Source organism: Asterias amurensis, chromosome 5 (assembly GCF_032118995.1).
Source record: "Asterias amurensis chromosome 5, ASM3211899v1".
NCBI lineage: Eukaryota > Metazoa > Echinodermata > Asteroidea > Forcipulatida > Asteriidae > Asterias > Asterias amurensis.
Window position 1 is genome coordinate 10754956 of NC_092652.1, and position 27824 is coordinate 10782779.

General features: G+C 38.7%; 1 protein-coding gene across 12 annotated transcripts in view; it reads left to right on the forward strand.

Annotated features, from left to right (window-relative positions):
* LOC139936990 (uncharacterized) overlaps nucleotides 1–27824 on the forward strand; it is a 42646-nt gene that overhangs the window by 8880 nt on the left and 5942 nt on the right. For 7 of the 12 annotated variants that reach the window (XR_011786043.1, XM_071931894.1, XM_071931893.1 and 4 more), the window contains 6 exons: nucleotides 10081–10442; nucleotides 11333–11495; nucleotides 13127–13248; nucleotides 15488–15586; nucleotides 15795–15962; nucleotides 26358–26453. Coding sequence is in view for 11 of the 12 variants with exons in the window: in XM_071931894.1 (XP_071787995.1) it covers nucleotides 10081–10442; nucleotides 11333–11495; nucleotides 13127–13248; nucleotides 15488–15586; nucleotides 15795–15962; nucleotides 26358–26453 (1010 nt within the window). In the remaining variant the exon portion in view is untranslated. Of the gene's footprint in view, nucleotides 1–10080; nucleotides 10443–11332; nucleotides 11496–13126; nucleotides 13249–15487; nucleotides 15587–15794; nucleotides 15963–17232; nucleotides 17329–18566; nucleotides 18663–21914; nucleotides 22011–26357; nucleotides 26454–27824 lie in introns of all 12 variants that reach the window. The other 5 variants (XM_071931903.1, XM_071931898.1, XM_071931899.1 and 2 more) reach the window with 5 other exon arrangements.

Here is a 27824-nt window from a genome sequence, read left to right on the forward strand (position 1 = left end):
GGTCTCACCCCTCAATTGTCCTCGGTTGGCCCTCTCCTTACCAATGTCTTACGAATATGTTATGAATGCTTGAATGTTATGAATATAACCAATGCTTGCCAATGCCTTTACGATCGTTGCAAACGCTTACGCACATTTTACCAACATTACCAATGCTTACGAAAATCACGCCGAATGACCGTCTTCGCAACATTCGCTGAAATTTACAATCGGTTTGTAAATTGAGCGATCTTCGTAAGGAGGTGGGGATTAATTTGTGAAGTTTCCGAATTTGTTACCAACGCTTACGAAGACACGGCGAATGTTGCGAAGCTTGAGCGATTGTCAAATAGTTCCTTCCGATAGCATATTCGCTAGCATATTCGCCTAGTGAGAGCAGCGGAAATTGACCAATCTGCGTAAGGAGGTGGAGAATGACTTGTGAACGGAGTGAATTTGTTGCGAATGTGGCGAAGTTTGAGCGATTGTTCAATATTTCCGTTCGTAAGCACATTCGCTAGCATATTCTCCCTAGTGTGAGAGTAGCATAACAACAAATTAATTGGTGAATATTAAACAAAAATTCTGAACCTCCAAGTCTCTAGCTGGTTTATTATTGCAATGGCTGAAACAATTTTGTATTTTTTTTTCATTTCACTCCAAAACAATTCCCCAAACCCGATAAATTGAACATAACATGAAAGGTTTAACATTCTATAAGTGGTTGTTTTGTGCTAACAGAGCATAATTCACACATTAACAGCCTTTTTTACATGCAAAATTGTACTTGAAATATGGTTTATAATCACCATTGCTACGTTTCATAGTACATACCCCTTTTTTATTTGACAACTACAAAATAGAAAGTAATAATTTCCCCGATGGCAATAAAACAGAATGCCTGTTCTGCAAGAGAGTGATATTTCATTGCACCTGCTCCCACGTTGGCACGGTATAAAAAACACCAGACGGTCTTTCATTAATGTCTTGTCAGTCAATTTATGTATGAGCAATCCAGCTAGGAGTAATTAATCAATAAAGAAAACGCTTGTACCTGTTTTCTAGCTACTGAACAAGCATAGCACCATTCTGTGCACCATGACTATAGTTACTATGGCACTACTACTACCTCCATGGTTTATCCAATAATTGGTTTGCGAAGGGTGAAACGCCATTTTGTGTGACAGTTGATGTTTGGTCGAATTAGGTGTTTGGTAGAATGTAGCTGACAACATAGTTGCATTATTCATGATTTGCTTATGATCAGTCGTTGACTTCCCGTTTGACTTTTGCTATGAACTGTATGTTTTGAAAAGACACAATATGACTATACCAGGAAATGTCTTACTGTTTGTTTAGTTTCATTTGTCTTGCAATCTCTGTTTAGTCTGTGTAAGACTTTGCTGTAAAAGACTCTGCTGAAGACTCTGTTAGACCAGTGCATAGTCCTTTGAAGGGTCTATGTACTTTTTCCTTGCACAAAACACAATGTCCACAGATTTACACTAAACTTACACAGTTTGAAGAAAATGATAGTAGAAAGCTTCCCTCAAAACATTACGTGCACAGGTGCGGTAGTTTTTGAGAAATGAATGAAATAAGTCGCAGAAATAATTTTTGTCTTTAAAGACATTGTTTTACTCTTTCTAAAAAACTCATTATTTTCAAACGTGGAATTGTGGACAGTGGTTTTGTGTTACAAAAAGTACCCAAATCCTTTACTAATGACTACCTGAATCTTCTTTTTTATTTGTTCACAGCACATTTGATATTTTTCTCTGTACCCAAACCATAAGTCAACCACCGGTTCTTTTCAGAACAAACACTCCACAAAAGAGATTTATACATGGTGCTTAGCCGCCAACCTTACCTTACAAAACATTACTGACAATCATATTTATAATTGGTGATCGCGCACAGCATATTTCTGTAATTATAGATGAACCTTTTGCCTGTACGCAAAACATTAGTTGTCAGCCACCGGTTCTTTTCAGAACAAACAGCTACACAAAAGAGATTTATACATGGTGCTACCGCAAACCTTAACTGACAAAACATTACTGACAATCATGTTTATAATTGGTGATCGTGTAATATAAAAACAAGAGGTGTTTCTGTAATATGTTTCAACCTTTTGCCTGAAGTCAAGATGTGAAGACTTGCAAATTATTCTAAATCTATCCCTTTTCCCTTTTATAGTTTTCATTTCACTTCTGTTTAGGTTTAACCAATTTATTCACAATCATCCACTCTCAAATAACTTCATCATTTCATTTTTCCTTTCATCGAATATCCTTAGTTTTTTAAAACACTTTCCAATTGGACGCCGCAATGTAATTTTTGTTCCTGCGCCATGACCTGAATCTAACACGTACAAATATTTAATAACAGTAATAATTATATTCGCTCTCGTATCTTAAGGAACGAAGGCAACCTCATGTTGCGAACTAACCATGGCGATGATTTATGCAGTGTGCTGTTCATTATATATTACCGAGCCTCCTCTGTGCACATTTTAAATAATTGTTTGATGAGGAGAGGGACATGCACTGGGCGGTGCGACTTCTAGTGAACCACCTTAGCTCCGGGCTACATTGACATGTGACCATGTTTACACGCACGCCAGAGGCTGTAATTTGCTTCAGTGCTGCTGGCAGATCTACCGCTCTGGTTGTACAATATTGTGGTTTAATTTCATTTTCTTTAGAAAAAAAAGTTTAACAGAAAATTAAGTTAAAATTTGTTTCTTGGTTGTCTTGACAGATGAATTCCCCAGGTCATGTTTGATTGTGACCGTGTGTACATTGAAAAAGCAAAGCATTTGACTAAAGATTGCAGTCAAACTGATTGTGTTCTGCAATCTGTTTTTCTTTGCATAGCACTATACTTCCACAATGACAGAGAGAAGTCACAGCACCTCACAGCTACTCTTTTGAGGTTTTATGAAAGGGAATTCCCAGATGTCATTTCAGAAATGTCATCTTACAGATCAATTTTTATTTCCAGCTGTAATCGGCTTAACCATACAGCACAGCATCCACCACACTATACGCATGTTAGCTCTCAGCATGTGCAATGGGACTTTACTTAAAATATTGATTGCTTAAAGTGGTTCTGCTTTAACCCAGTCTATTATAAGATATTTTTAATGGAGGAGATATATTGTTTTATTAAAGCTGTTGTCCCCAACTTTTTAATATTTTATTTGGAAGATGTTCTGGCACCACAGCAAAAGCACAGGGCACCATAGCAATTGCCGTGGGTGTCGTTGGTTATTTCAAAACCTGTATTTGCATACCCAAAACAAATCACATACAGGATTGGTAGATGAAATTGACAACATGTAATCTTGCTTCTAAACTTTTCTGTCATCAAGTACACACATGCACTGAGGTGGTTAAAACTTGTCCTTTCACAAAATTGTGATTTTTTTCCCTATTTATTCCATTTTCTTCTTTAAATGAATCTGACACATCTACCGTATTCAGATTACAAACAAGACTCGTAAAGTGACTCTTGAGTTTACACTTCCGATGAATTTTGGATTCAAATTTGTTTTCAATAAAAAAGTTCATACCCAAGTCACTATCAAGATCCCTAGCTGACACAGTAGATTAATTTCTCTGATGTAAATGCCATCAAGAGTGAAACCTGAACTCGTTCAGTGATATGGGAGCCAACATGTGTTTAGTTACCAGCAGGGTTTCTTCTGCCAAGAGCCAAGAAAACATGAACCCAGGCATTGATTCCAATACAATTACATCAGGTTCGTGATGAGAATATTTCTCTTGAACTTTTCTTAAGATCTTTGACATGGGATTAATCACAGGGGAGCCATGATACTTGGGCGTGAAATTCTTGAGAGGGATGGATTACTTTTTCTCTTATAGGCAGTGAACACTACTTGATTACGAGTAATGGGGAGAGGTTGATAATATAAAACGTTGTGAGAAACAGCTCCCTCTGAAGTGATGTAGTTTTCGACAAAAAATTAATTCCACAAATTTGATTTCGAAACCTCAGAATTAGATTTTGAGGTCTCGATATCAAGCATCTGAAAGCACACAACTTCATGTGACAGACAAGGGTGTTTTTCGTTCATTATTATCTCGCAACTTCGACTACCACTTGAGCTCAAATTTTCACAGGTTTGTTATTTCATGCATATGTTGAGATGCACCAAGTGAGAAGACTGGTCTTTGACAATTACCAATAGTGTCCAGTGTCTTTAAGTCTCTTCAGTTTGTGGTCAGAAACTTGATGTATCCAGCTTATTAAGTTGAGTTTGAATGTATGGATGATAAAGTGAAGCATTACATTTTTATGTGTTTCTTTTATTTCTCTGGTAAAATGAATCAATGTACATGTTATGAAAAGATCATTGTAAAAGGGAAATTTCGATATTCTGTAAAGTTACTACCTTTATTTTTTAGGTACTTATTTTTTCTTCTCTCTATTTTATGTGTTTCTCTATTTAGTCAAAACAATAGTAATGTTACAGAATTCAAAATCCCCTTGCTTGTTTTGAAACACAATGAACTTTTTAGAATCTGTACATTGATTAATTTACCATATAAACAAAACCTTCACTATTAAATAGAGGTGCTCAAATTCATTTTTGTGATTGACAAATTTTTCCATAGATAGAATCCTTATGAAGCTGGGGAAAAACACCTGTTTCTAACCTCACCTTAAAACAGTGTAAGATGCCATTAAATTTGATACTCTTTCCGAGAGAAATTTGAAACATGGTGATATATGATATCAACAACAAAGGGGTCGGTAAATTCCAAAGAGGTTTTTTAGCATTAATAAAAATGTAAAATTCAGTGCTGTGTTTACTTAAATGACATTGAAATTTAGGAATGAGACCTAAAAAATTTTGTAGATAAAATGTACAGTTCCATAATTGAAATGTGCTATCATTTGATGATTTGGAATGCCAACTTGAAGGAGTTTTACATTGGCAGGTTAAACCCATTTAAAGCCATTGGACACTTTTGGTAAACAGTATTGTCCAAAGGCCCACACTTCATGTATCACAACTTATATATAAAATAACAAACCTGTGAAAATTTAGGCTCTATCGGTCATCTGAGTTGGGTGAAAATAACGGTTTCGCCGTGTCACATGTGTTTAAAATAAATCCGTAATTTTCGATATCGAGATTTGATAATTGTTTTAATGTTTTCTCACAAAGTAAAGCATTTCATGGAATAATATTTCAAGAGAAGTCTTTAACCATTACTTTCTGTAAGTAATTTGTAAATCTGTAAAGTGTCCAGTGGCTTTAAATGCAAAGTTACACCTTTTTTCATGTTCGTAAAAAAACTTTATTTGAAATTGAGTGCTTCTCAAAACTGAATTTGATGCATTTATTTTACTTTTTGACCAAAAAGTGATGACGTTTTTGACCGAAAAAGGTATTTATGAATGGGAATCAAAGTGTGTTGAATCGGTTTTCAACTAGTGGTTTAAACCCGCCGAGGCCTGGTTCTTGATAGTTTACCTCGACTTCATCTCGGTAAAATTATCAAGAACCAGGCCTCATTGGGTTTAAACCACTAGTTGAAAACCTCTTAACCACACAATGATTCCCTTATTTATTTAAGATTTTTCTCCACACACACTCCCAATTGCATCTGGGCCTACGTGGAGAAAAATCTTAAAGAAATATGTTTAATTTGTTGTCTTAATACTAATAGTACAACCACCTTCACATTCCACCACATGGATTAATCCAACCAAGCTTCACAAATGAATGATTTTTAGAAAGCTGTGCGGCCTTTTTGTTCAAGATGTAAAAACCGCTGGACTTGTTTTGAAAATATCAGCGGTACCCAATTTAAGACTTGTTAATATCTGCTGATCTGTTGTGCATGAGCGAGTCTTATTATACATGGTGCATAGTCAGGGTGAATCAAACTGCACAGGGGGTTGCTAGGGTGTGTTATGATTTGCGTGGCAGGTGTCAAGGGCAGAACAGAAGGCTTGGTCTGCCTTATTGTGATCTCCGACCCCAACCCCCCTCTTAGTTTAAGCAAATGACCTGGGGTTACCACGTATTATGTTCTTACAATGCATATAATTTTAATTTGAATAGTGCCAGACACTTTCTTCATTTGACTTATCAGGTAATAAATCTCATGGGAGAGTACTGGGTATAGAAATCCATTTTGGGTGAACCTGTAAAAAAATTACAAAGATGGGATTTGAACCAGGGAACTCTGGATTAACGTGCCTGTGCTCTACACACAGGGTTTTAGCCCTTTGTTGGCAGTCTCTTTATTTGTCAATGTTTTGGGGGCCGTTCAGAAATCATTCAACCTACTGGATCACGCCCAGTTTTACAAAGAAACCTTGGATGTGTCAAGGGGAAGCAGTGAATTCTGTGCTTACCGTAAGTGTATTTCACGGGTTAGCGGCAAATTTTGGCTTCTGCCTGCGCGTGCGTACTCTGCGTAAATAGGAATCCTACGCATACAAGGCTAGCGCAGAAGTTCAGCGCATGCACGTAAATGGGGAATCGTGATCAAAAGCGCAGAATTCGGCGGTAAGCAGAGCCATGAAACTGGGCCCTGATTTTGCCGCAAACTACATTGATACCTCACCATGCAATGCCTCAAAATCCCATACAGTATTGCACCATGTACATGTGGTTGTTTGGATTTATTTGCACATATCAATTTCTGAATTCCATCAAAGCCTGGCTCCCAAAAAAATAATAATAATACTTCAGAAGACAAAAAAGAAACACAACAGAAACCTGGTTGACTAATGGATTCCCTTGAGCATCGCCGCCAGTATTCAAAAGAGGTCTGTTTCTATGGTGACTCTGAATCTGTTTGCTGTGCGGGCAATACACGAGAGAGCCAAGTGTTTTGCGGCAATGTTGTTGTTGAGCGTGGACCAATTCTGGTGAATTGATTAGCGCATGCCACTTGAGGATGCAGGCAGTCAAAATTGCAGCAATCGTACCTTGGACTTGGAGAAACTTGCCTCTCAAAATCACCTCAATCAAGTGTTTATTCCTCTAGAGGGATATCATATTTCTGTTGCTCCGTGTTTTTTTAACTGAAATTTTTGTCTGTAAAGGTCATGTTGGGTGATAATTTCTATCAAATAGAATGAAATTGCGCTAAGGTTTCTGACCTCAAACGAGAGCAGTTACAAAATATTAGTCAGGGGTTGTCTGTGTGCCCTTCCACATGATGTATTGCCTACAGTGCAATTTTACACATTTTTGGAATGTGTGTTTTCAATCCCTGGAGAGGTTCATAAAAATGTATTTAATCAGTAGGATACTCATTCAATTGACAAATTAAAATAAAATATCAGTCTTTCCTAATGATCATAACAGTGATTTAAAGGCACTGGACATCTTTGATAATTGGCAAGACCAGTCTTCTCACTTGGTGTAACTCAACATATGCATAATTAAAACAAGTCTATGAAAATTTTAGCTCAATTATTCGTCTAAGTTGCGAGAGAATAGGCCCTATTGGACGAAAAAACACCTTGAGACGCGAAGTTGTGTGCATTCAGATTCAATCAAATATTTTAGTGAGAAATTACTTCTTTTCAAAAACTATGTTACTTCATGGGGAGTGGTTTCTCACAATGATTTGTACTACACTGTATGAACAGCTCTCTTTTGCCCGTCACCAAGTAATTTTTTATGCTAATAATTATTTTGAGTAATTACCAATAGTGTCCACTGCCCTTAAAGGAACACGTTGCCTTGGATCGGACGAGCTGGTCTTTGAAAAGCGTTTGTAACCGTTTTTTATAAAATGCATATGGGTAGAAAGATGTTGTGAAAGTAGAATACAATGATCCACACAAACATGCCTCGAAATTGCGTGGTTTTCCTTTTACCTCGTCGACTAACACGTCGGCCATTTATGGGGGTCAAACTTTTGACTCCCATAAATCGTCGACAATATATCGCAAAATTCGATATAATCGTGATTAATTAAATTTGACATCATCAGTCTTCAAACTACCAGTGAAAGTTGTAGAAGAGACAGTCATAGCATAAGAGAGGTGTTCTAATGACCTATTCTTCTGGTTTTAAAATGTAGCAATGTTTGACAAGATTTAGCAAGAGAAACTTGGACGGTATGCACAATTGTTGTCCTTTCACACTAGTTGTAAATATTTACAGCCATGTTACAATTTAGCATGGGACCCTTGCTAAATTGCTCTTGTGTGAAGAGGGCTTATGTTGTGCTGTACATAGCTCGATATCTTGCATGGTATGTTTGTGGTAGTAAACTTGTCAACTACCTTCCTTCCCCCCATTGACACCACATAGTAAATGACCCCTCTCCATGAGACACTTGACTCGCCTGTCAGGAAAAATTGTCATAATACAGGATTTCCTACACACCCTGGTTGAATCCCTATAGATGACGTCCGCTCATTCTGACTCATCGTTGATCCTTCAAGATCCCAGGACTCATTCACCTTATTTCATGTACAATGTACATGTTGATCCAAAGCTCAATGTCATCAAGCTATAACGGAATGGGAATTTTGGGTTTAATTTCATACAGTAGCTTGGAAGAAAATATTGCATAGTAAACTTATGCTTTGGGGTCATTCCGTGACAAGTCACAAAAAAACAAAAAAATGGAATTTAAACCCTACCCACGTAGTACCCGAGGATATACACCATGGGACATCGGGTTTGACCTTGCGCGTTAGCGTTCTCGCAAAACAGCGCGCGATGTATGTAAATAATGCGAGAAACAGGGCGCCCGCACGTGGTCAGAATGGTATCGCAGGCTCTGAATTTCCAGAAGTTTCTAAACGGAAAGTCAATGAAAGGGGTAGTAAAAACCGACCGGAATGAAAGCCTAATGAATATTTATTACCCCCAGTCGATTCCCCATTATCCAATCATCATTCTAGGATAATTCTTGCTCTCTGAATATGCATAGATCAGACGTAGCGCTTGATATTCTTGGACGCACTTAAACCCTTTTCAAATTTGGTTTAAGGGGTCATTTTGGCTCAACAAGCTAACTGTTGAGTTTTAGCTCCCTTTCCGTTAAATGGTTTTCGCGCTACAGCCTGCACTTTCTTATTGATTTCGGTCAAAATGCATGCGACTGCCGATATTCAAACAACCATTAATCAGTAACCACTTGGTCAAATCGGTTGAAATTTTTTGAAAGGATTAATAGCATGAGCATTCCAAATCTGCCATTACTTTTTATGAAGAAACATGTTTTGGGTTGATAACCTTTTGACCTCTACTTTGGCCTTTTAAGTAGATTTTAAAAATTAGAGCTATAATTATATTTCTCCTTGTTTTTAAGCTCTTCTTAAAGTTGCAAAGGTGGTAGTATGCAAAATAGGTGATGACACAAGGCACGTGTTCCACCAATCAAATGATAAAGATCTGTGTTTGTGGAATAACCTTTTATTTTATGGTACATTGTTTTTCAATTTTAATTGGGCTTTCTTATGCACGCTTGTTTTGTTTTTAATTAATCAAATGCTAATATAATGTTACAAATTTCTTAAAGCACTTTCAAACTTTATGCGAGCATTTTCTAAGTACTGCAGTTATCTTGTGCTTTGCTAAAGTCGTACCCTCTTAGTGAAGAGGAAAAATGTAAATGCCCTTAAGATTTAGCTTGCTTTTGATTCATTAAGAGAAAAATAAAGCATGGTAAGTAAGAACTCAACTCATGTATGCCTTGTTAACTTTCTCTCTGAAATTTTAAGGAGAAATATGTCTTGGTGTGTTATGAAGTTTAAAAAAAAAATGTAAAAATTTGAATTGCTCCAGTTGTCGATTTCACCAAACTCTTCCTACCTCAGGGATTAATCTTAGGACTTAACACGAGTTCAGTTCCGTGTCGAAAGGTGTAGGACGAATTGAACCCATCCTAAGTAAGGATGGGTAACTCGTCTTAATTCAAGATAGGATTAATTCTAGCTTTTGTGAAATCGACTGCTGAACTGAAAATTTGTTTAATACAGAATGTTTTTACCACTTGTACTTCTTTTGGTCCGTAACAAAATGGAATTTTTTCCAAGTGCAATGCTAAAGCTCATAATGTATGATTTGTTTGTTTTGGTTGCCAGGAGAACCTGACGCAGCTCCCTGTGAGGCCTTTAACCCTGATTCTATCCACAAAGAGCCCCAAGCTGCTGCAAAAAGATCCCCCTCCCCACAGATACCACCTCCTTCCCCAAGATCAGAGCAGGAGGCGTCCCCACGGCAGACCCCATCCCCAGGTAAAGGAACACCCACCAAGATTCCATCTCTAAGGCAGAGGCCAAGATCAGTCGGATCCTATGACGATGTTGTGAGGAGACCGCAATCTCCAAGAAAGCAGTCTCCGAGACCCAACTCTTGTGTGCTGAAGTCGACTTCACCAAGAATCAACAGTAGACAGGAGAATTACACACCAGGCGGTGGAAACGTCAAAATTGCTACAGTCAAGGTTAATAGAACAGTTTTATTAAGCGCAGTCTTATTAAGTATGGATGTGGTATGACATTAAGTTGACCCTAATAGAGCCCTTTTCAAAAGGTTTAAATGATTTCACAACAGCAGAGTATTTGTGGAAGGTCATTGTACTGTTATACTAGCCTTAAAGGCAGTGGACACTATTGGTAATTACTCAAAATAATTATTAGCATAAAACTTTTCTCGGTGACAAGTAATGGGGAGAGGTTGATGGTGTAAAAGATTGTGACAAACGGCTCCTCCCTAAGTGCCATAGTTTTCGAGAAAAAAGTAATTTTCCACAAATTTGATTTCAACCATCTAAAAGCACACAACTTCGTGTGACAAGGGTGTTTTTTCTTTCATTATTATCTCGCAAGTTCGATGACCATTTGAGCTCAAATTTTCACAGGTTAGTTATTTTATGCATATGTTGAGATACACTAACTGTGAAGGCTACTCTTTGACAATTACCAATAGTGTCCACTGCCTTTAAAGGCACTAAACACTTTTGGTAATTGTCGAAGGCCAGTATTCTCACTGAACTAAATTAGTCATCGAAGTTGCAAGATAATAATGGAAAAAAAAACATCCTTGTCACACGAAGTTGTGTGCTTTCAGATGCTTGATTTCGAGACCTCTAAAGCTAATTCCGAAGTCTCTAAATCAAATTTGTGGAAAATTACTTCTTTCTTGAAAACTACGTTACTTCAGAGGGAGCCCTTTCTCACAATGTTTTATACTTTCAACAGCTCTCCATTGTTCATTACGCTAACAATTATTTTGAGTAATTACCAATGGTGTCCAGTGCCTTTAAATATTCTGGAATTGTCATGCTGTTTGTAAACTAATGGTCCTATAATTTGCATCTCATCTTATTAACAGTCAGACATGTCTGGTGTCAAGTCTCGTACAGTCAGCCACACAGGGCACAAACCAGGAGGCGGTAATGTCAAGATATTTGACAAGAAGGTGGATTATTCTCATGTGAAAGCTAGGAGTGACATCGGCAGTGGGAAGGCAACCAGCCCAAGCCCTAGGAAGTCAGGTGAGACAAGTTTTGTTGTTTTTAATATCAGGGATGAGATTGTTAAGACTTTTGGCAGAATTCAGACGTTTTATGTGAGCCTGGTGAAGAAAATCAGACAACATTTGGTCCCACAAATGAAGTTCATTGGTCTTCTTCTCTAGTGCTTTGGATACCATTTCCAAAAGCTCCTGGAATCTATAACCCCCAGGGGTTACCAAACAGTAGAAATGGCATCATTTCATCATACCATAGAATTTGTATCCAAGTTTCAGATTTTTTCGTTAGTAATGACTCTCACCCCTGTAATATAGACCCCTTGCAATACGCGCAGCATACTCACAAGTACCTATCCTGGGTGTCATTTTGAATGTCAAAACATGCACAAAAGAGAGTTGACTGGCCAAATTTCCCGCATTGTTCGGAGGCGCGTTCTGTATTGTGTATAGCTCCTCCTTGCATAACGCGAAACACTACAGGTATGCTGAGGTCACGTGCACGTTTTTACTATGCACACAGAACAGCTGTTGTCCAATGATCTGCCTCCTTTTTGAGAGTGTGACGTCAAATGCAATGGGTCCATATGTTAAATTTTCATCGAGGATAAAGAATATGAGTTATGATTTTAACCCTTACAACGCTGTTTGTTAACCACCCTGTAAACTGTGAAAAAGTCACTGTAGGCATAGTACTCGGTTGGGATTCAAACCCATGACCATTGCAATTCTAGAGCAGTGTCTAACCAAGTAGACCACCAAGATTGCCCGGGAGCTAGAGGTAGTTTGAATCCTATATTTTAGCAGGGGTTACTGAACGACTTAATATATGCTAAATTTGAATCGGGGATAAAGAATATTAATTTTGGTTTTACCCTACAAAAAGTTTGTTTGTTTGGTTAGATGATCTTCCTGTCAATGGAACTCAGCAAACTTGATACACACCGAGCCTGCAAGAGCCAATCTCTCTCATATAAACATTGGATTAATATCTATGATTATGAATTACACAAGTAAATGAATTGTGTTTCAGTAACAAGACTACAGTTTTGACCTACTTATTCTAGACATAGTGAAATCAGCAGTTAGATTGAGGGATTTGAACCAGTGGTTGACAACTCTCTTCTGAGTAGTATTGGATCTGAAAAGAAGCAGTGGTTGACAACTCCAGTTTATCTCAGAACCAACACTACTAAAAAGAGACTTAGACATGGTGTTACTGCAAACCTCACCTAGTTATACTCCACCATTTTTTTATTTTTTATTTTTTTATTTTTTTATGCAAGTCGCCTGACACACAATACCTGAAGGCCACTTCAAGGTGTGGGCTACAATTATTTTTTCCAGAGCCCGTTGCCACCTACTCCTAGGGCTGAAACAGGGTTACTTTCACAGTCCATACGGATGTAGGCTTGGGTGTCGTCAGTCCGAAGCCTGGCCGGTAGAGCAGAAAGCATTACCTCCCCAATTTTACGTAGCAAGTGTCACGACGGGGATTCGAACCCACACTCTGCTGATCAAACACCAGAGCTTGAGTCCGGTGCTCTTAACCGCTCGGCCATTACATGCCACAAAGTAATAAAGTAAAGTAATAAGATAAGCTATAAGTTATCTTTTTCTAAAAGATTTGCCGTTTTTGTTTTTGTCATTGGTTAGCATCCTCGGAGCCTACATCTCCTCGTGCTAAGACGATGTCCACTCCTATTCCAAACACCAAGAATGTCCAGTCTAAGATCGGCTCCAAGGACAACTTGAAGCACACACCAGGCGGAGGAAAGGTAAGAAACCTTCAAGGCAGTGGACACTATTAGTAATTACTCAAAATAATTGTGAGCATAAAAACTTACTTGGTAACAAGCAATGGAGAGCTGTTGATAGTAGAAGACATTGTGAGAACTGGCTCCCTCTGAAATAAGTTTTCGAGAGAGAATGAATTTTCCACTAAAATATTTTAGTTTAATTTCGAGACCTCAGAATTAGATTTTGAGGTCCCAAAATCAAGCATCTTAAAGCACACAACTTCATGTGAGGATGTTTTTTCTTCTATTACTATCTCTCAACTTTGATGTCCAATTGAGTTCAAATTTTCACAGGTTTGTTATTTTGTGCATATGTTGAGATACATCATGTGAGAAGACTGGCTTTGACAATTACCAAAAGTATCCAGTGTCTTTAACAAAATAAGCATTGGCAACACTTCATCTCCAAGAAAGATCCCCTAATGCTGAGTAGTTCTAAGAGTGTCAATGTTCTGCAGCTTCGACCCATTGTGCCTTAAAGGAAAAGTATATTATTGGCAATTGGAGCCCAATGTTTGTTACAAATCCTTTAAAGTTGTAGATATGCCGGGCAAAACCTTTGTGTTTTGGCAGCCAGCTAGAAAGTGTACATGACTGCGTGTCTTTTTGCCCAGCAAAACATGACGTATACAGTGTTTTTTCAACAGAGGGCGGTTTAAATGTAAACATAGGTCACATCGTCTGTATGCAGGAAAAATAATCCCTAATAGGAATACACAATCTAGTAAGCGTTATCACAGATTCAAACCTTGGGCCCAACAACTAATATTTTATTACATAGTTACGAAATGATTCTCAAAATGCTTTTTACTATCGAAAGCTGCTGTAGGCTTCTCACCAAAGGTTGTTATTGCCATTATTTTTAATAGTGAGAAAATAGAATTAGCTGTTGCAAACTACTAACCAACCCAAAGGACCTATGGTATAACAAAAATAGTTAATGGCCTGACATATCGACCCTGGTAGAGTTTAAATGGCCTGACATATCGACCCTAGTAGAGTTTAAATGGCCTGACATATCGACCCTAGTAGAGTTTAAATGGCCTGACATATCGACCCTAGTAGAGTATAAATGGCCTGACATATCGACCCTAGTAGAGTTTAAATGGCCTGACATATCGACTCTAGTAGAGTTTAAATGGCCTGACATATCAACCCTAGTAGAGTTTAAATGGGCTGACAAATCGACCCTAGTAGAGTTTAAATGGCTTGACATATCGACCCTAGTAGAGTTTAAATGGCCTGACATATCGACCCTAGTAGAGTTTAAATGGCCTGACATATAGACCCTAGTAGAGTTTTTCTCGCAGGCTAAATGACGCCACAATAAAAAAAACATTTCCACAGGACTCTTGAAAGTTTTTACATAACAACAAAACTTTGTAGTGAAATGTTTCTGAAAATGCTTTATACTGTGCTGTAGGCTTCTAACCAAAAGTTGTTATAACCCTTAATTTTAAAATTGATTACAAGACGTAAACCTTCCCTTTAAGCTAAGGGTGTTCATAACTGATGCCAAGGATGTCAAAGCTTGTCACAGCTGAGTTGGGAATGTACTCTTCACATTTGAAGGAGGTCAGCTGCCATGTTGATCAAACTCCACTACCTACTACTCAAATCTGGCAATCTGAAGGAGGGTGGATGTACTTTTTACTTTTTGTGAATTTGCGCTTTCTAGAAAACAGCTGTTTGCCTTTTAAGCAATTATTGCGTTTGTGTATTGAAGAGTTTTGTAAGCAATTTATTATTTTGTTCATTTCATCGATTTCATGTAGGTTTAATTTTGAATTGAATGACTGTTAATATTAACTCTTTTTTAGTGCCATGGTCAAGTTCATACTATCTATTTTATGTATCGGAAAGCATCGCTATTGTTCGTTCTATTTTATTAACTCACAAAGTGACATCAATCGCACATGTGCAACCCATTGTATACATATACATGTTACCAAGAGAAGGCATTATTAATCCAACAAGAAATACTATTGCCTTTTTTTCTTCTTCTTCATTTTTTAGATTTTGAAAAAAAAAATCACACAGCTGGCCATTTAAGAAAAAAAGCGTATTAAAAAACCCCAGAAAAATCCTGTAACAAAACCAGGTCCTGAAAGAATTAATACTACAAGATTGAAGACATTGAGTAGAATGTAGTGATGTTTTGTTAACCAAGTTGAACTGACACTTGTTGTTTACAAAGGCTGAACCATTTTGTTTACAGGTGAAGATTCAGACGGAGAAAGTAGATTTCACCACCGTACAGTCAAGATGTGGCTCCTTAAACAATGCCAAGCACAAGCCAGGTGGCGGAAATGTCAAGGTAAAAACCATTGTAATTATATTCCAGGAATACATCAAGTAAAACAAGTGCAGTTACATAAATAGTTGATTGAAATATTGTTAGCCAAACTTCTTTGGTAATCCACTTGTTTTGATTGTGTTAAAAACAATTATTCCTTCAATTTTCAATTGCTCATTGAAAAATATAAATAACCATATTTTTTTTATCAACGTAACATTTCTCTCAGCAGCAGAAGGCATCTAACGATAGTAATTCCTCGTATGTTATTTGCATAACAATGATCAAACAAGACTCACATGTCCAGTGCCCCACCCCTCCCCTGGTTGAAGTTGATGGACATCGAGCCAAAAGTGCCAGTTCTGGTCTCAAAATATTAAAAAGACCCCATCTAAAGGTGACATTATAGAAACGCACTGCCATTTTGTAACCTTCCCACCCATTGCAGTGACTAGGATGTCGTGGTATTTATTGTCTTGCACTCAACACAAACCTCTGCGTCTTTGTAGAATGACGAGCCTTCTCGACTGTGAATCGTGTCAGTAAATCATGTACAATTTGAGTGTAATTTGCTGTGGTGTTTGAAATTATTCCCATATACATGTAGTCAGTTTCTCATGCCTTCACAATGTCTTGAGTTCGGAAATGTAAACTAGTTGCACCATCACACGTAACCAAGACCATACGATTGGTAGAAGAGTTGTAGTTGGCACATTATAATTTTTCTTTTTTACCCATACACCGATGTGTGTTAGCACTGTATACTCAGTATTGTCCCGAGCCCTGTGAACAAATATCACAGGCATGTTACTCGAGTGGGACTCGAACCCACGACCCTTGCAATTCTAGAGCAGTGTCTTACCAACTAGACTACCGAGGTTGCCCGGTAGCTAGAGGCAGTTAGAATCCTTAGTTTTGGCAGTGGTCAGACCTATACATGTAGCACAGTGTTCTGAGTACAGTTTAATTAGTACACAATCATAATGCCACCCAACGCTTCACAGCACATGGTCGTGCAGGTCCAGTAACGAGTGGTCGTGACATGCGCGTCACGTGTAAGCACTTCAGGATGGCGAGTGTGAAAATAGTGACGACATCTGGGAAGGGTCCTGATTGGTTGTTTGAGTCTGTCATGGAGGTCATACTCTTCCTCATCGGAACCACCTCTGTAACCACTAAGACAATTGAAGGCAAAAAGTGTGCACTAGTCATTGGGACAAACTATAATTTATCTTGTGTTTCTGCGCTGGGCCCAATTTCATAAAGCCTGTAAACACAAAAATTTGCTTAGCATGATTTTCTTTCTTGATAAAAAACAAGATTACCAGCCAAATTTTAATTTGTTGCATATTGCTTTTTACTGGCATTCAGCTGTTGTTTGCTTATCCTGAAAATCATGTGAAAATTTGGTTGAAAATCCTGTTTTTATTGAGGAAGAAATTTCATGCTAAGCAAATTTTTGTGCTTACAGGCTTTATGAGATTGTGCCCTGTTCTGTTTAAATTTAATATCAGGTGGAGATTAACGATGAACAGGGTCTCTCATACATAGAGATTTGCCTCTCAATGTGAACAGTGGGATCAGCTACTGTGAATAACATAGGACACACTTTCTTCATTTTAACATTGATGATATATTCTCATGAATTAATATCTCCAATCCTGCAGATTTTTGATCAGAAGTTAGATATCAGCATGTATGTTAGAAGCCGTGTGGGCTCATTAGATAATACATACCACACCCCAGGGGGAGGTAACCTTAAGGTATCAATTCATGAATATGCATGTTAGCTTCATCTCATTTACATATCATTAAACACTGCCTGCCCAATACTAAACAGCCGTGTCGGCTCATTAGGTAATACATACCACACCCCAGGGGGAGGTAACCTTAAGGTATCAATTCATGAATATGCATGTTAGCTTCATCTCATTTACATATCATTAAACACTGCCTGCCCAATACTAAACAGCCGTGTAGGCTCATTAGGTAATACATACCACACCCCAGGGGGAGGTAACCTTAAGGTATCAACTCATGAATATGCATGTTAGCTTCATCTCATTTACATATCATTAAACACTGCCTGCCCAATACTAAACAGCCGTGTAGGCGCACTAGGTAATACATACGACACCCCAGGGGGAGGTAACCTTAAGGTATTAATTCATGAATATGCATGTCAGCCTCACCTCATTTACATATATCTCTGCCTGCCCAATACTAAACAGCCAGCCGTGTGGGCTCAATAGATAATAAATACCACACCCCAGGGGGAGGTAACCTTAAGGTATCAACTCATGAATATGCAAGTAAGCTTCATCTCATTTAGATATCATTAAACACTGCTTGCCATATGCTAAACAGGAGGAAAGATGCATTTATTAATCTCATTTGCATATATGGGATGTGGAATATTCCAAGTACTACATCATTGGCAGTGAATATGCATGACAAATTATTACGAATAAGAAGCAAATACTATCATATTACCACTAGGAGAAACATGAGAGTTTGCCTTAGCATGCAAATTTAATTTACTAAAACTTTGAATACATTTTGTGCAAGATACCAATTATGCTTTTGTAAATCTTCACATATTATGTCATAATGTTAATATTTACTAACCTGTGCTGCAAGGATAAAAGGTTTGATTGATTTGCAAGATTAAATATTTATTTCATAACGCTGATTTCAAATAAATAAAAACAAAATCTAATACTGAAATGATCAGTATATGTTTGGAAAGAATGATTGACTCTCTGTATTTTGATAGCAAGTATTTATTTCACTTTTGAAATGCATTCATTTTTCCATTGCATCCATATCCAGAGCAAAAAGAATATACAACTTTCTCTTGAATATGCATGATTATTGTACAAAAGCTTGCATACATTAACATGAATTAACATAATAAACCACTGCATCAGTTAATATTTGTCCTTGGCATAAATGTCCATTCAGTCTTCTAAAATAAAACGTAATTTTCTCTGATTCCTAGATCTATGAAGAAAGGTTAGCATTTAAAAAGAAAGCCTTAAGTCGAATTGGTTCCTTTAGCAATTCTCACCATCGCCCAGGAGGTGGAAACTTTAAGGTAGCTTGTCATGGCATCTGTTGCATCATGGGACCTTGTATGCAGAGCATTGTGGGATTGATTTGAGAATATGCCTTAAACACATTCAGAGCCTAGGGAAAGTGAAGTAATGTGTTTGATCTTAGAAAGCAGTAACTTGAGTTTTGATCTGAGAAGCATCCATACTTTGAGCAAGTGGTTAGGTAATGCGTTCTGCTCTACCAGCGAGGCCTCATGGTTGGTGATACCCATGCCTCCAACCTACAGAGTGTGAAGGGGTAACCCTGTTTCAGCCCCATAAATGGCAGTGTGCCCCTGGTGGCAGTGTGCCCCTAGTGGTAGTGTGCCCCTGATGGCAGTGTTTTCCTGGTGGCAGTGCGCCCCTGATGGCAGTGTGCCCCTGGTGGCAGTGCGCCCCTGATGGCAGTGTGCCCCTGGTGGCAGTGTGCCCCTGATGGCAGTGTGCCCCTGGTAACAGTATGACCTTTGGTGACAGTGTGCCCCTAGTGGCAGTGTGCCCCTGATGGCAGTGTGCCCCTGGTGGCAGTGTGCCCCTGATGGCAGTGTGCCCCTGGTAACAGTATGACCTTTGGTGGTAGTGTGCCCCTAGTGGCAGTGTGCCCCTGATGGCAGTGTGCCCCTGGTGGCAGTGTGCTCCTGATGGCAGTGTTTCTCTGGAGGCAGTGTGCCCCTGATGGCAGTGTTTCTCTGGAGGCAGTGTGCCCCTGATGGCAGTGTTTTCCTGGTGGCAGTGCGCCCCTGATGGCAGTGCGCCCCTGGTGGCAGTGTGCCCCTGATGGCAGTGTTTTCCTGGTGGCAGTGTTTCTCTGGAGGCAGTGTGCCCCTGGTTGCAGTGTGCCCCTGATGGCAGTGTGCCCCTGGTGACAGTATGACCTTTGGTGGTAGTGTGCCCCTTGTGGCAGTGTGCCCCTGGTGGCAGTGTGCCCCTGTTGGCAGTGTGCCCCTGGTGGCAGTGTGCCCCTGGTGACAGTGTGCCCCTGGTGACAGTGTGCCCCTGGTGGCAGTGTGCCCCTGGTGACAGTGTGCCCCTGGTGACAGTGTGCCCCTGGTGACAGTGTGCCCCTGGTGACAGTATGTTCCTTTGGTGGTAGTGTGCCCCTGGTGACAGTGTGCCCCTGGTGGCAGTGTGCCCCTGGTGGCAGTGTGCCCCTGGTGACAGTGTGCCCCTGGTGACAGTGTGCCCCTGGTGACAGTGTGCCCCTGGTGACGTATGACCTTTGGTGGTAGTGTGCCCCTTGTGGCAGTGTGCCCCTGGTGGCAGTGTGCCCCTGGTGGCAGTGTGCCCCTGGTGGCAGTGTGCCCCTGGTGACAGTGTGCCCCTGGTGACAGTGTGCCCCTGGTGACAGTGTGCCCCTGGTGGCAGTGTGCCCCTGGTGACAGTGTGCCCCTGGTGACAGTGTGCCCCTGGTGACAGTATGTTCCTTTGGTGGTAGTGTGCCCCTGGTGACAGTGTGCCCCTGGTGACAGTGTGCCCCTGGTGACAGTGTGCCCCTGGTGACAGTATGTTCCTTTGGTGGTAGTGTGCCCCTGGTGGCAGTGTGCCCCTGAAGGCCGTTGATATGATTTAGTAGCCCTTGCCTTGAATGTTTGTTAGTGGTATACATGTACACCTTACTGTGGTATTCCTTTACCAAGTCTGCTCACTCTGCTGCAAAAATATTGTTTGTTTGTTTGTGTTATTTTTTTATATTTTTTTAAAATTATTTTTACTTTGTTGAAGCATTTTATATGAACATACTAATTTTTCCGTGGCGGCTTGAAAACAGAGGCCTCTGATCTGACAGCAAAATAACCACTTTCTCTCTTTGTCAGTTTTCTAGTTTGATTTAGCAAATTCATGTTGTTTTAAACATACCTTTCATGACTGAAGACTAATTTTTCTTTTGCAGCTTAAAATGAAGGCCACTTCAACTTATGAGATTAAACTGAAATGTTTGCATCATGATCAGATTTTTTTTTTGGTATTTAAAGGGTCTGGTTATTTTTTGTAGGACACAAAGCACAATGTCCACAGATTAAACTCATCAAACTCACACAGAAGATAATGACAGTAGAAAGCTTACCATAAAATGTTATCTGCTGAGGTGCTGTAGTTTTTTAGAAACGAGTAAAGCAAGTCACAAAAAATTGTCTCCGGAGATGCAAATTATTTTAGCATGTAAAAACGTATTTTCGTGACATTGTTTGATTCATTTCTCTATACTACAGCATCTAAACAAGTAATATTTTAAAGTAAGTATTCCGCTATCATTATCTTCAAATTGTGTAAGTTAAATGTAAATATGTGGACATTGTGTTTTGTGTTACAAAAAGTACCCAAATTCTTTAAAGAGAATTGGACCTTGGGAGATATTTTTGTAGACTTCTGAAGATCTGTATTATTATATGATTACATTCCTTGCTTTCCCAGACATAACTTTATAAATATATTTTTAATGCCACAGAATTCCCATTAAGACTGTCTGTAACAAACAAAAAATTTCATTGAAAAATTAAACTGTTATGAAATCGAAAGACAGTTACACTTTTTGTTGTTGCTGTCTTTTTAAGTCATCAAAAATTGTCTCCCAAAAGTACCATACTTATTTTCTTTTTTAAATTCATTAATAAAGCATGGGTTATTTTATTTGCATTTATTACAGTAGGAATACTATTTGGTGACCCACATGTAGAGTGTCGTGGTGTAAAGAGGTGCACTCAAGTTCTGTAATTTACAGAATATGGGTTTGAATACTTGCTGTGTCGCGACACTTGTGTCCTTGAGCGAGGCACTTTATCGTAAATGCTTCTCTCCACCCAGGAGTAAAAACGGGTACTGAGAGCTGGAGAGTACTGTGATGGACCTGGTTTCCTGTCCAGGGGGAATAGAAATATTCTCAGTTGATTAATGCTAAGGAAACAGGACAAAACCACTGGCCTAATGAGCCATATTGGCTCGTGATAGACTTTACTTACCCAAAATTCAAAATTTAAATTTCAGCTTAGTATACAGTGAATTTCGCTGTATACTAAGAAAGAATAATTAAAAGTATGTTGGCCTAAGACCAGTGATTTTAGTGTTAGGTCAGTCAACTCACAATGGGAAAAGTATAAACTAAGGAAAACTAAGGAAAACTTTGCTGTCTAAAAAAAAAGTGGATTGTTTGTCACTTGATGATGTGTCTCTTCCCCGATCCGTGGACTATCTGCTGCAACAGGGTTAACCCATTCTGAGTGATTTGGGGATAAACTCTACCCCTATTATCCCCTCAGATTCTGGATGAAAAGGTGGAGTTCACCTCCAAAGTCCAGAGCAAAGTGGGATCTCTGGACAACGCAGCTCACACCCCTGCTGGGGGTAATGTCAAGGTCAGATTCAAACAGGGTTCAAGGGTCGATTTTAGTTAGTGAATCATTGCAGGATTGCATGTATTTGTTTACAATAGAAACAACATCATTTTCAAGAAAAGAAAAAAAAAACTTTTCAGTGAAACGTTGTGAATGAATGAACAATCGCAGCCATATCTTGTTGGGCCTCCTGCCCCCTGATCAATGTTGTTTCTCATTGCACGGGAGAACGAGGAAGGGTATGTTTAGTGTCACCAGGCCCAAGCATTTTGGCAGGGATTGTAGAAATCAAGAGAAACTTTTGCAGTTGAAATGATGAAAAATGTGTACCCAGGGGTTTGACAAAATTGCTGTGTACTAAGAAAGGTGGCCATCAGTTGTGATAAAATTCACAGTGTATGAATTTTGTCTACTTAAATTTCCAGTGGCTTAGAAAAAAATGTCTGTAAACAAAACCTTAAAGGCAGTGGATACTATTGGTAATTACTCAAAATAATTATTAGCATAAAACGTTACTTGGTAATGAGTAATGGGGAGAGGTTGATAGTATTAAACATTGTGAGAAACGGCTCCCTCTGAAGTTATGTAGTTTTCAAGAAAGAAGTATTTTTCAACAAATTCGATTTAGAGACCTCAGAATTAGATTTTGAGGTCTCGAAATCAAGCATGTGAAAGCACACAACTTTGTGTTTTTTCTTTCATTATTATCTCGCAACTTTGGCGACCAATTGATTGAGCTCAAATTTTCACAGGTATGTTATTCTATGCATATGTTTAGATACACCAAGTGAGAAGACCAGTCTTTGAAAATTACCAATAGTGTCCACTGTCTTTAAATCAGCTCAATTTATCTCCTGGTGGCCCTTGATGTCTAAATGTTATCGACCTGGTGGAGGTATTTTTTGTTGCACCTTTTGTCTGAGAAAATTCTTCTGCTTCTGCCTCTGTTCTTTATCATCATTTCTTGCTTGTAGTATGTTGTGCTTATAAAACTCCTTTGCTGATGCTAAGAGTGCTTAGATGCTTTGTCTTACTTCTCTTTGATGTGGTAGTCAACAGAATGGGTACATCTACATTTGTAATTTTCTTGTGACCATGTTGATAATGTGAACGCCTATGGTTAGGTGAATGTGTTAAGCATGTTGGATTGATTTCACAAATTACTAAGGCCGTGTCCGAAACGGCGACTTTAGCTACAGCTACGGCTAGATCGCGCGCGTCTGCTATTTTTCAACACTGGTAGACGCGCTGATCTAGACGTAGCTGTAGCCGAAGTCGTCGTTTCGGACACAGCCTTAGCTTTATCTTGAGTCTTTTAGTTGAGAAAATAGTATTAGCTGTTGCAAACTGCTTACCAACCACAAGGACCTACGGTATGAATACACAAAATATTGTTAAAATGGTCTGACGTTTCATAACGCCATGCCAGTAACTTTTTGTGGCAAATATTTCAGTTCCTGCTTTTTGTTTGCACTGAAAACCTAAACTGCTCATCTTCCTGAGGTTTTCAAAATTCGGTATAACAAATAAGCAAATAATTAAGTCTTTCCAATGAAACAAAAATGTACCGTGTCAGTTTGTGTTGCTTGGTACATACATCCCAAAGTCAATAGCCTTTCTTGAGTGATAATGCCCTCTTCTAATAACAATGGGTTCTGTTTGTGCAATGATGGCGCTTTCAGAATACATAAAGGATAGATCGTACATGTACATATACAGCCTTGGCACTGAAAGAGTTAAGATGAGTTGAAAATATCACCATAGAGATTTGTATTGTGTTGTGATTGTGACATCACATTTTGTGTAGCAATTAAGATTGATTCGCACTTAAGATCAATCTTACTCCTGTGTAAAACTGAGCTCTGATACTGCACTCAATGCGTATAATGGCACTTCTATATTAAGGGAAAGTGGTTTCCAATGGAACATTTCAAAAGACTGAGGTGATTGAAGACAATCTTCCCTTTTCATCTCCATTAAAGGCACTGGACACTATTGGTAATTACTCAAAATAATTGTTAGCATTAAAACTGACTTGGCATTGAGCAATGGAGAGTGTTGAGTGTTGACAGTATGTATAAAACATTGTGAGAAACAGCTCCTTCTGAAGTAAGATAGTTTTTGAAAAGAAAACAAAATTCTCACTCAATTATTTGAAATGAATAAGATACCTCAGCTGAGGTCTCAATTTCAAAGCATCTGAGAGAACACAACTTTTGCGACAAGGGTGTTTTTTCTTCCATTATTCTCGACTGTAATTTTGACAACCAATCAAGTCCAACTTTCCAATTTTTAATTTTGTTTATTTGATGCATGTTGAGATACAACAAGTGAGAAGACTGGTGTTTGACAATGTGTCCATTTCCTTTAAGTATCAGGGCTGATAGTGGAGTGCTGTGTTCATAACCAACCAACTTAGAGGTGAAGGAGTCATACCCTGAAACCTTTTTGTGTCATTTCTCTCTGAAAGCTTATTTTGTTATAAAATGAAATGCCTTGTTGGTTAAAAATCAATAAAAGTAAGCCCAAAAAGGGTAACCTTCAAAGCTCGCATCAAGGCGAGTTTTGGTGATTACAATTTCCATGGTGTCTGCTTTGAGAATGCTGCAGTCAGAGATGCGGTTTGTACCCTGAGTGGCCCCTTAAGTCATAGTTCATATTAGTAAAATGAGTCAAGGTTGCTTCCAAGAAAAACACTAATCCAACATTAGGTTTTCAGTTCCCAATAGACCAGTGACTAAAGAACTGGATGAATAGTCCTGTTAAATGGTTATGCTTTCTCTATTATTGGAGCAAACCCAGAAAGTAGAAAAGAGAATTAGTCAAATTACTTATACTGGCTACATTATGGAAGTGTCGTGGCCGAGCGGTTAAGAGCGCCGAATTCAAACTCTGGTGTTTCTGATCAGTGTTGGTTCGAATCCCCAGCCGTGACACTTGTGTCCTTAAGCAAGACCCTTAGCCATTGCTTTGTCCTTCGGATGGGACGTAAAGCCGTTGGTCCCACGTGTTGTGTAACGCATGTAAAAGAACCTAGTGCACTTATCTAAAAGAGAAGGGGTTCGCCCCGGTGTTCCTGGTTGTGGCTGCTAAATGCGCCGTAGCACCTTGGTAAACCCGTATAAGTGTTGCATAATTGGGTCTCAAAATCCATCACTGCAATAACATATCTTTCTGAAATGTGGTATATACTCAGCGCCTTGAGTACCTTGTTCGGTAGATACGTATGATATATATAGTGTGTGTACAAGGAGAGATTCAATACTTGTGTTAAAGCATGTTTTATTAGATGATAACAAAATAACTGGTTGGGTAATGCACTACTACTCATTTAAAAAACCTTAATCCTGCACATTTATTTGTCACTTCTCATTTAAAGTAAACCTTGATTAACTTCATTGGCACATATATACATTGGTTTGTTGTGATTTTACTATTTATGTAAAAATTAAACAATTGTCACTAATACCGATCTTTGATCTTTATAAATTATTCACAATGAAACTTATTTAAAACTGAGGTGCACAATTATGAATTTGCTGTTGAATTACTATACATTTTTTTAAATCATTATATTATGTTATTATGATTTTTGTCCATATATCATGATGGATGGACAGCTAAATTCACTTTTCTTGTCTGAGCTGTATGCTAGTCTACAAGTCTTTATAATGTTGACTGTTTCCTTTATGTTGAAAGACTTATGTATGTGGTTTACTGATTTCTTTTAATCACTAATATTCCAATGATTACAGGCTAAAGGCCAAATTGCATTAGAAGTAGAAATACCAAATATTTTGGATAACACATTATTCTACTTGAAAATTATGCAACATGGAAGTTCAATAAAAAAACATTTACAGAAGAACAAAGATATTGACAAAATAGGGAGACCGCCAACATACATGTAGGGCTACAGTTGTAGGTTGCTAGAGCGCTGGCCTGTTAGTCCAGAAGTTGTTGCTTGGTTCAAATCCAACTCTACTCAATTTTTTTTTGTTCAACCCACCGAAAAAACAAGGCAGTTAAAACCAAACACTTACAAAAAAATAGATGACAGCCCATCTCAAGAATGTTGCTAAAGAGTTGTTAGTTTATAGAACAAGCTCAGATAGACCCTCATAAAGAATTATGCAGACGGATCTTATGGGACTGAAAAGGAACAAATTTTGCTTTGTTTTATCTTTTTTATCTGTCCGTCCATCTTCTTGTCTGTCTGTTTGTTGTTAAGCGTCTCTTCTGCTAATCCTTCTGTCTGTCAATTTAATTAAACAATTTAACCCAACAGGAGCTTCATTGTAATCCCATAATCCAACTGGCACAGTGTAAATCCACACTAATCTCTTCCTTAATCTTTGACACCTGCAGCTGGCGTCTGAGAAACTGGATTTTGGTCAGAGAGCCAAGAGTCGTATTGGCTCCCTTGACAATGTTCGCCATAGCCCTGGGGGCGGGGCTGTAAAGGTAGATCCCTGATTGGACAATGCTGTGACTTGTTTCCATGGTGATTCAACAACAACAACAATGACTACTACTCTTTATACTAACCGTGTGTTTCGTTTCAGTGGTTTTCAGGTTGTGGTGTGTGTAGACTTGTAGACAAGTTGTTAATGTTTGTTGTGCTGATAGTTGAGTCGTGGTGGTGGCCTAATGATTCAGGTCTCCGCGACCGATTACTGCTCTCGCGAGATCACTGCTCCCGCGCAAAGCTGCTGGCTGCCGACTACTTCCTCATTTGAGACTGCACAGTGTGAGAGCAGTAGTCTTGAGGGGGCAAGCAGTCTGGCGAGAACATCCTCAGTGTCACGGAGAAAGTTGGAATGCTTTCACTGCGACAGACATTTAACGACTTGTCCACAAGTCTAGGTTTTGTGCAATGAGATCATCGCTTTCCAGCAGATGTTATCAATCAATTAATATATCGGATGAATCAAGCAGGATGAGCAGTCTTGGTGTGTTTATTGATGACACATGTTGGGATGTTTCACTCCCATGTCTGTTGACGTACTTTTTATTGCCGAACCTGATATTAAAAAAGGGCAGGTTTTTATAACATTAGAAATAACTACAGAGTCACTTTAGAGATACAGCATGGACTATTGGAAGATGCACAATATTGAGGGCTTCAAGATGTAGCGTAGGTTAAAGGCAGTGGACACTGTTGGTAATTGTCAAAGACTAGCCTTCACAGTTGGTGTATCTCAACATATGCATTAAAAAAAAAAAAAACTGTGAAAATTTGAGCTCAATCGGTCATCGAAATGGCCAGATAATAATGAAAGAAAAAAACACCCTTTTCACACAAAGTTGTGTGCGTTTAGATGGTTGATATCGAGACCTCAAGTTCTAAATCCGAGGTCTCTAAATCAAATTCGTGGAAAATTACTTCTTTCTCGAAAACTATGGCACTTCAAAGGGAGCCGTTTCACACAATGTTTTATACCATCAACCTCTCCCCATTACTTTTCACCAAGAAAGGTTTTATGCTAATAATTATTTTGAGTAATTACCAATAGTGTCCAGTGCCCTTAAGGAGTAACCTGGGAATCGTTGTAAGGGTCATGTCGCATGAGGCAATTTACAGCCAGTTCCTGGCAATCTCAGAAAAGAAAATGCATTCATATTTGAATGTTCTCTCATTTATGTTTATGTGGGATAGTTAAGGATAATTGATCCTTTAGCATAGATAACATAATGAGGGGCCCATTCCTGACAAGCACTGCTTTGCCCCCCCCCCCCCACACACACACACACCTTTTTTTTTTTTTTTTTCACTTTGTGCATAACACCTTTTCGTACTAACTTACCGTAAATTTATACTATTTTTGTGTTACT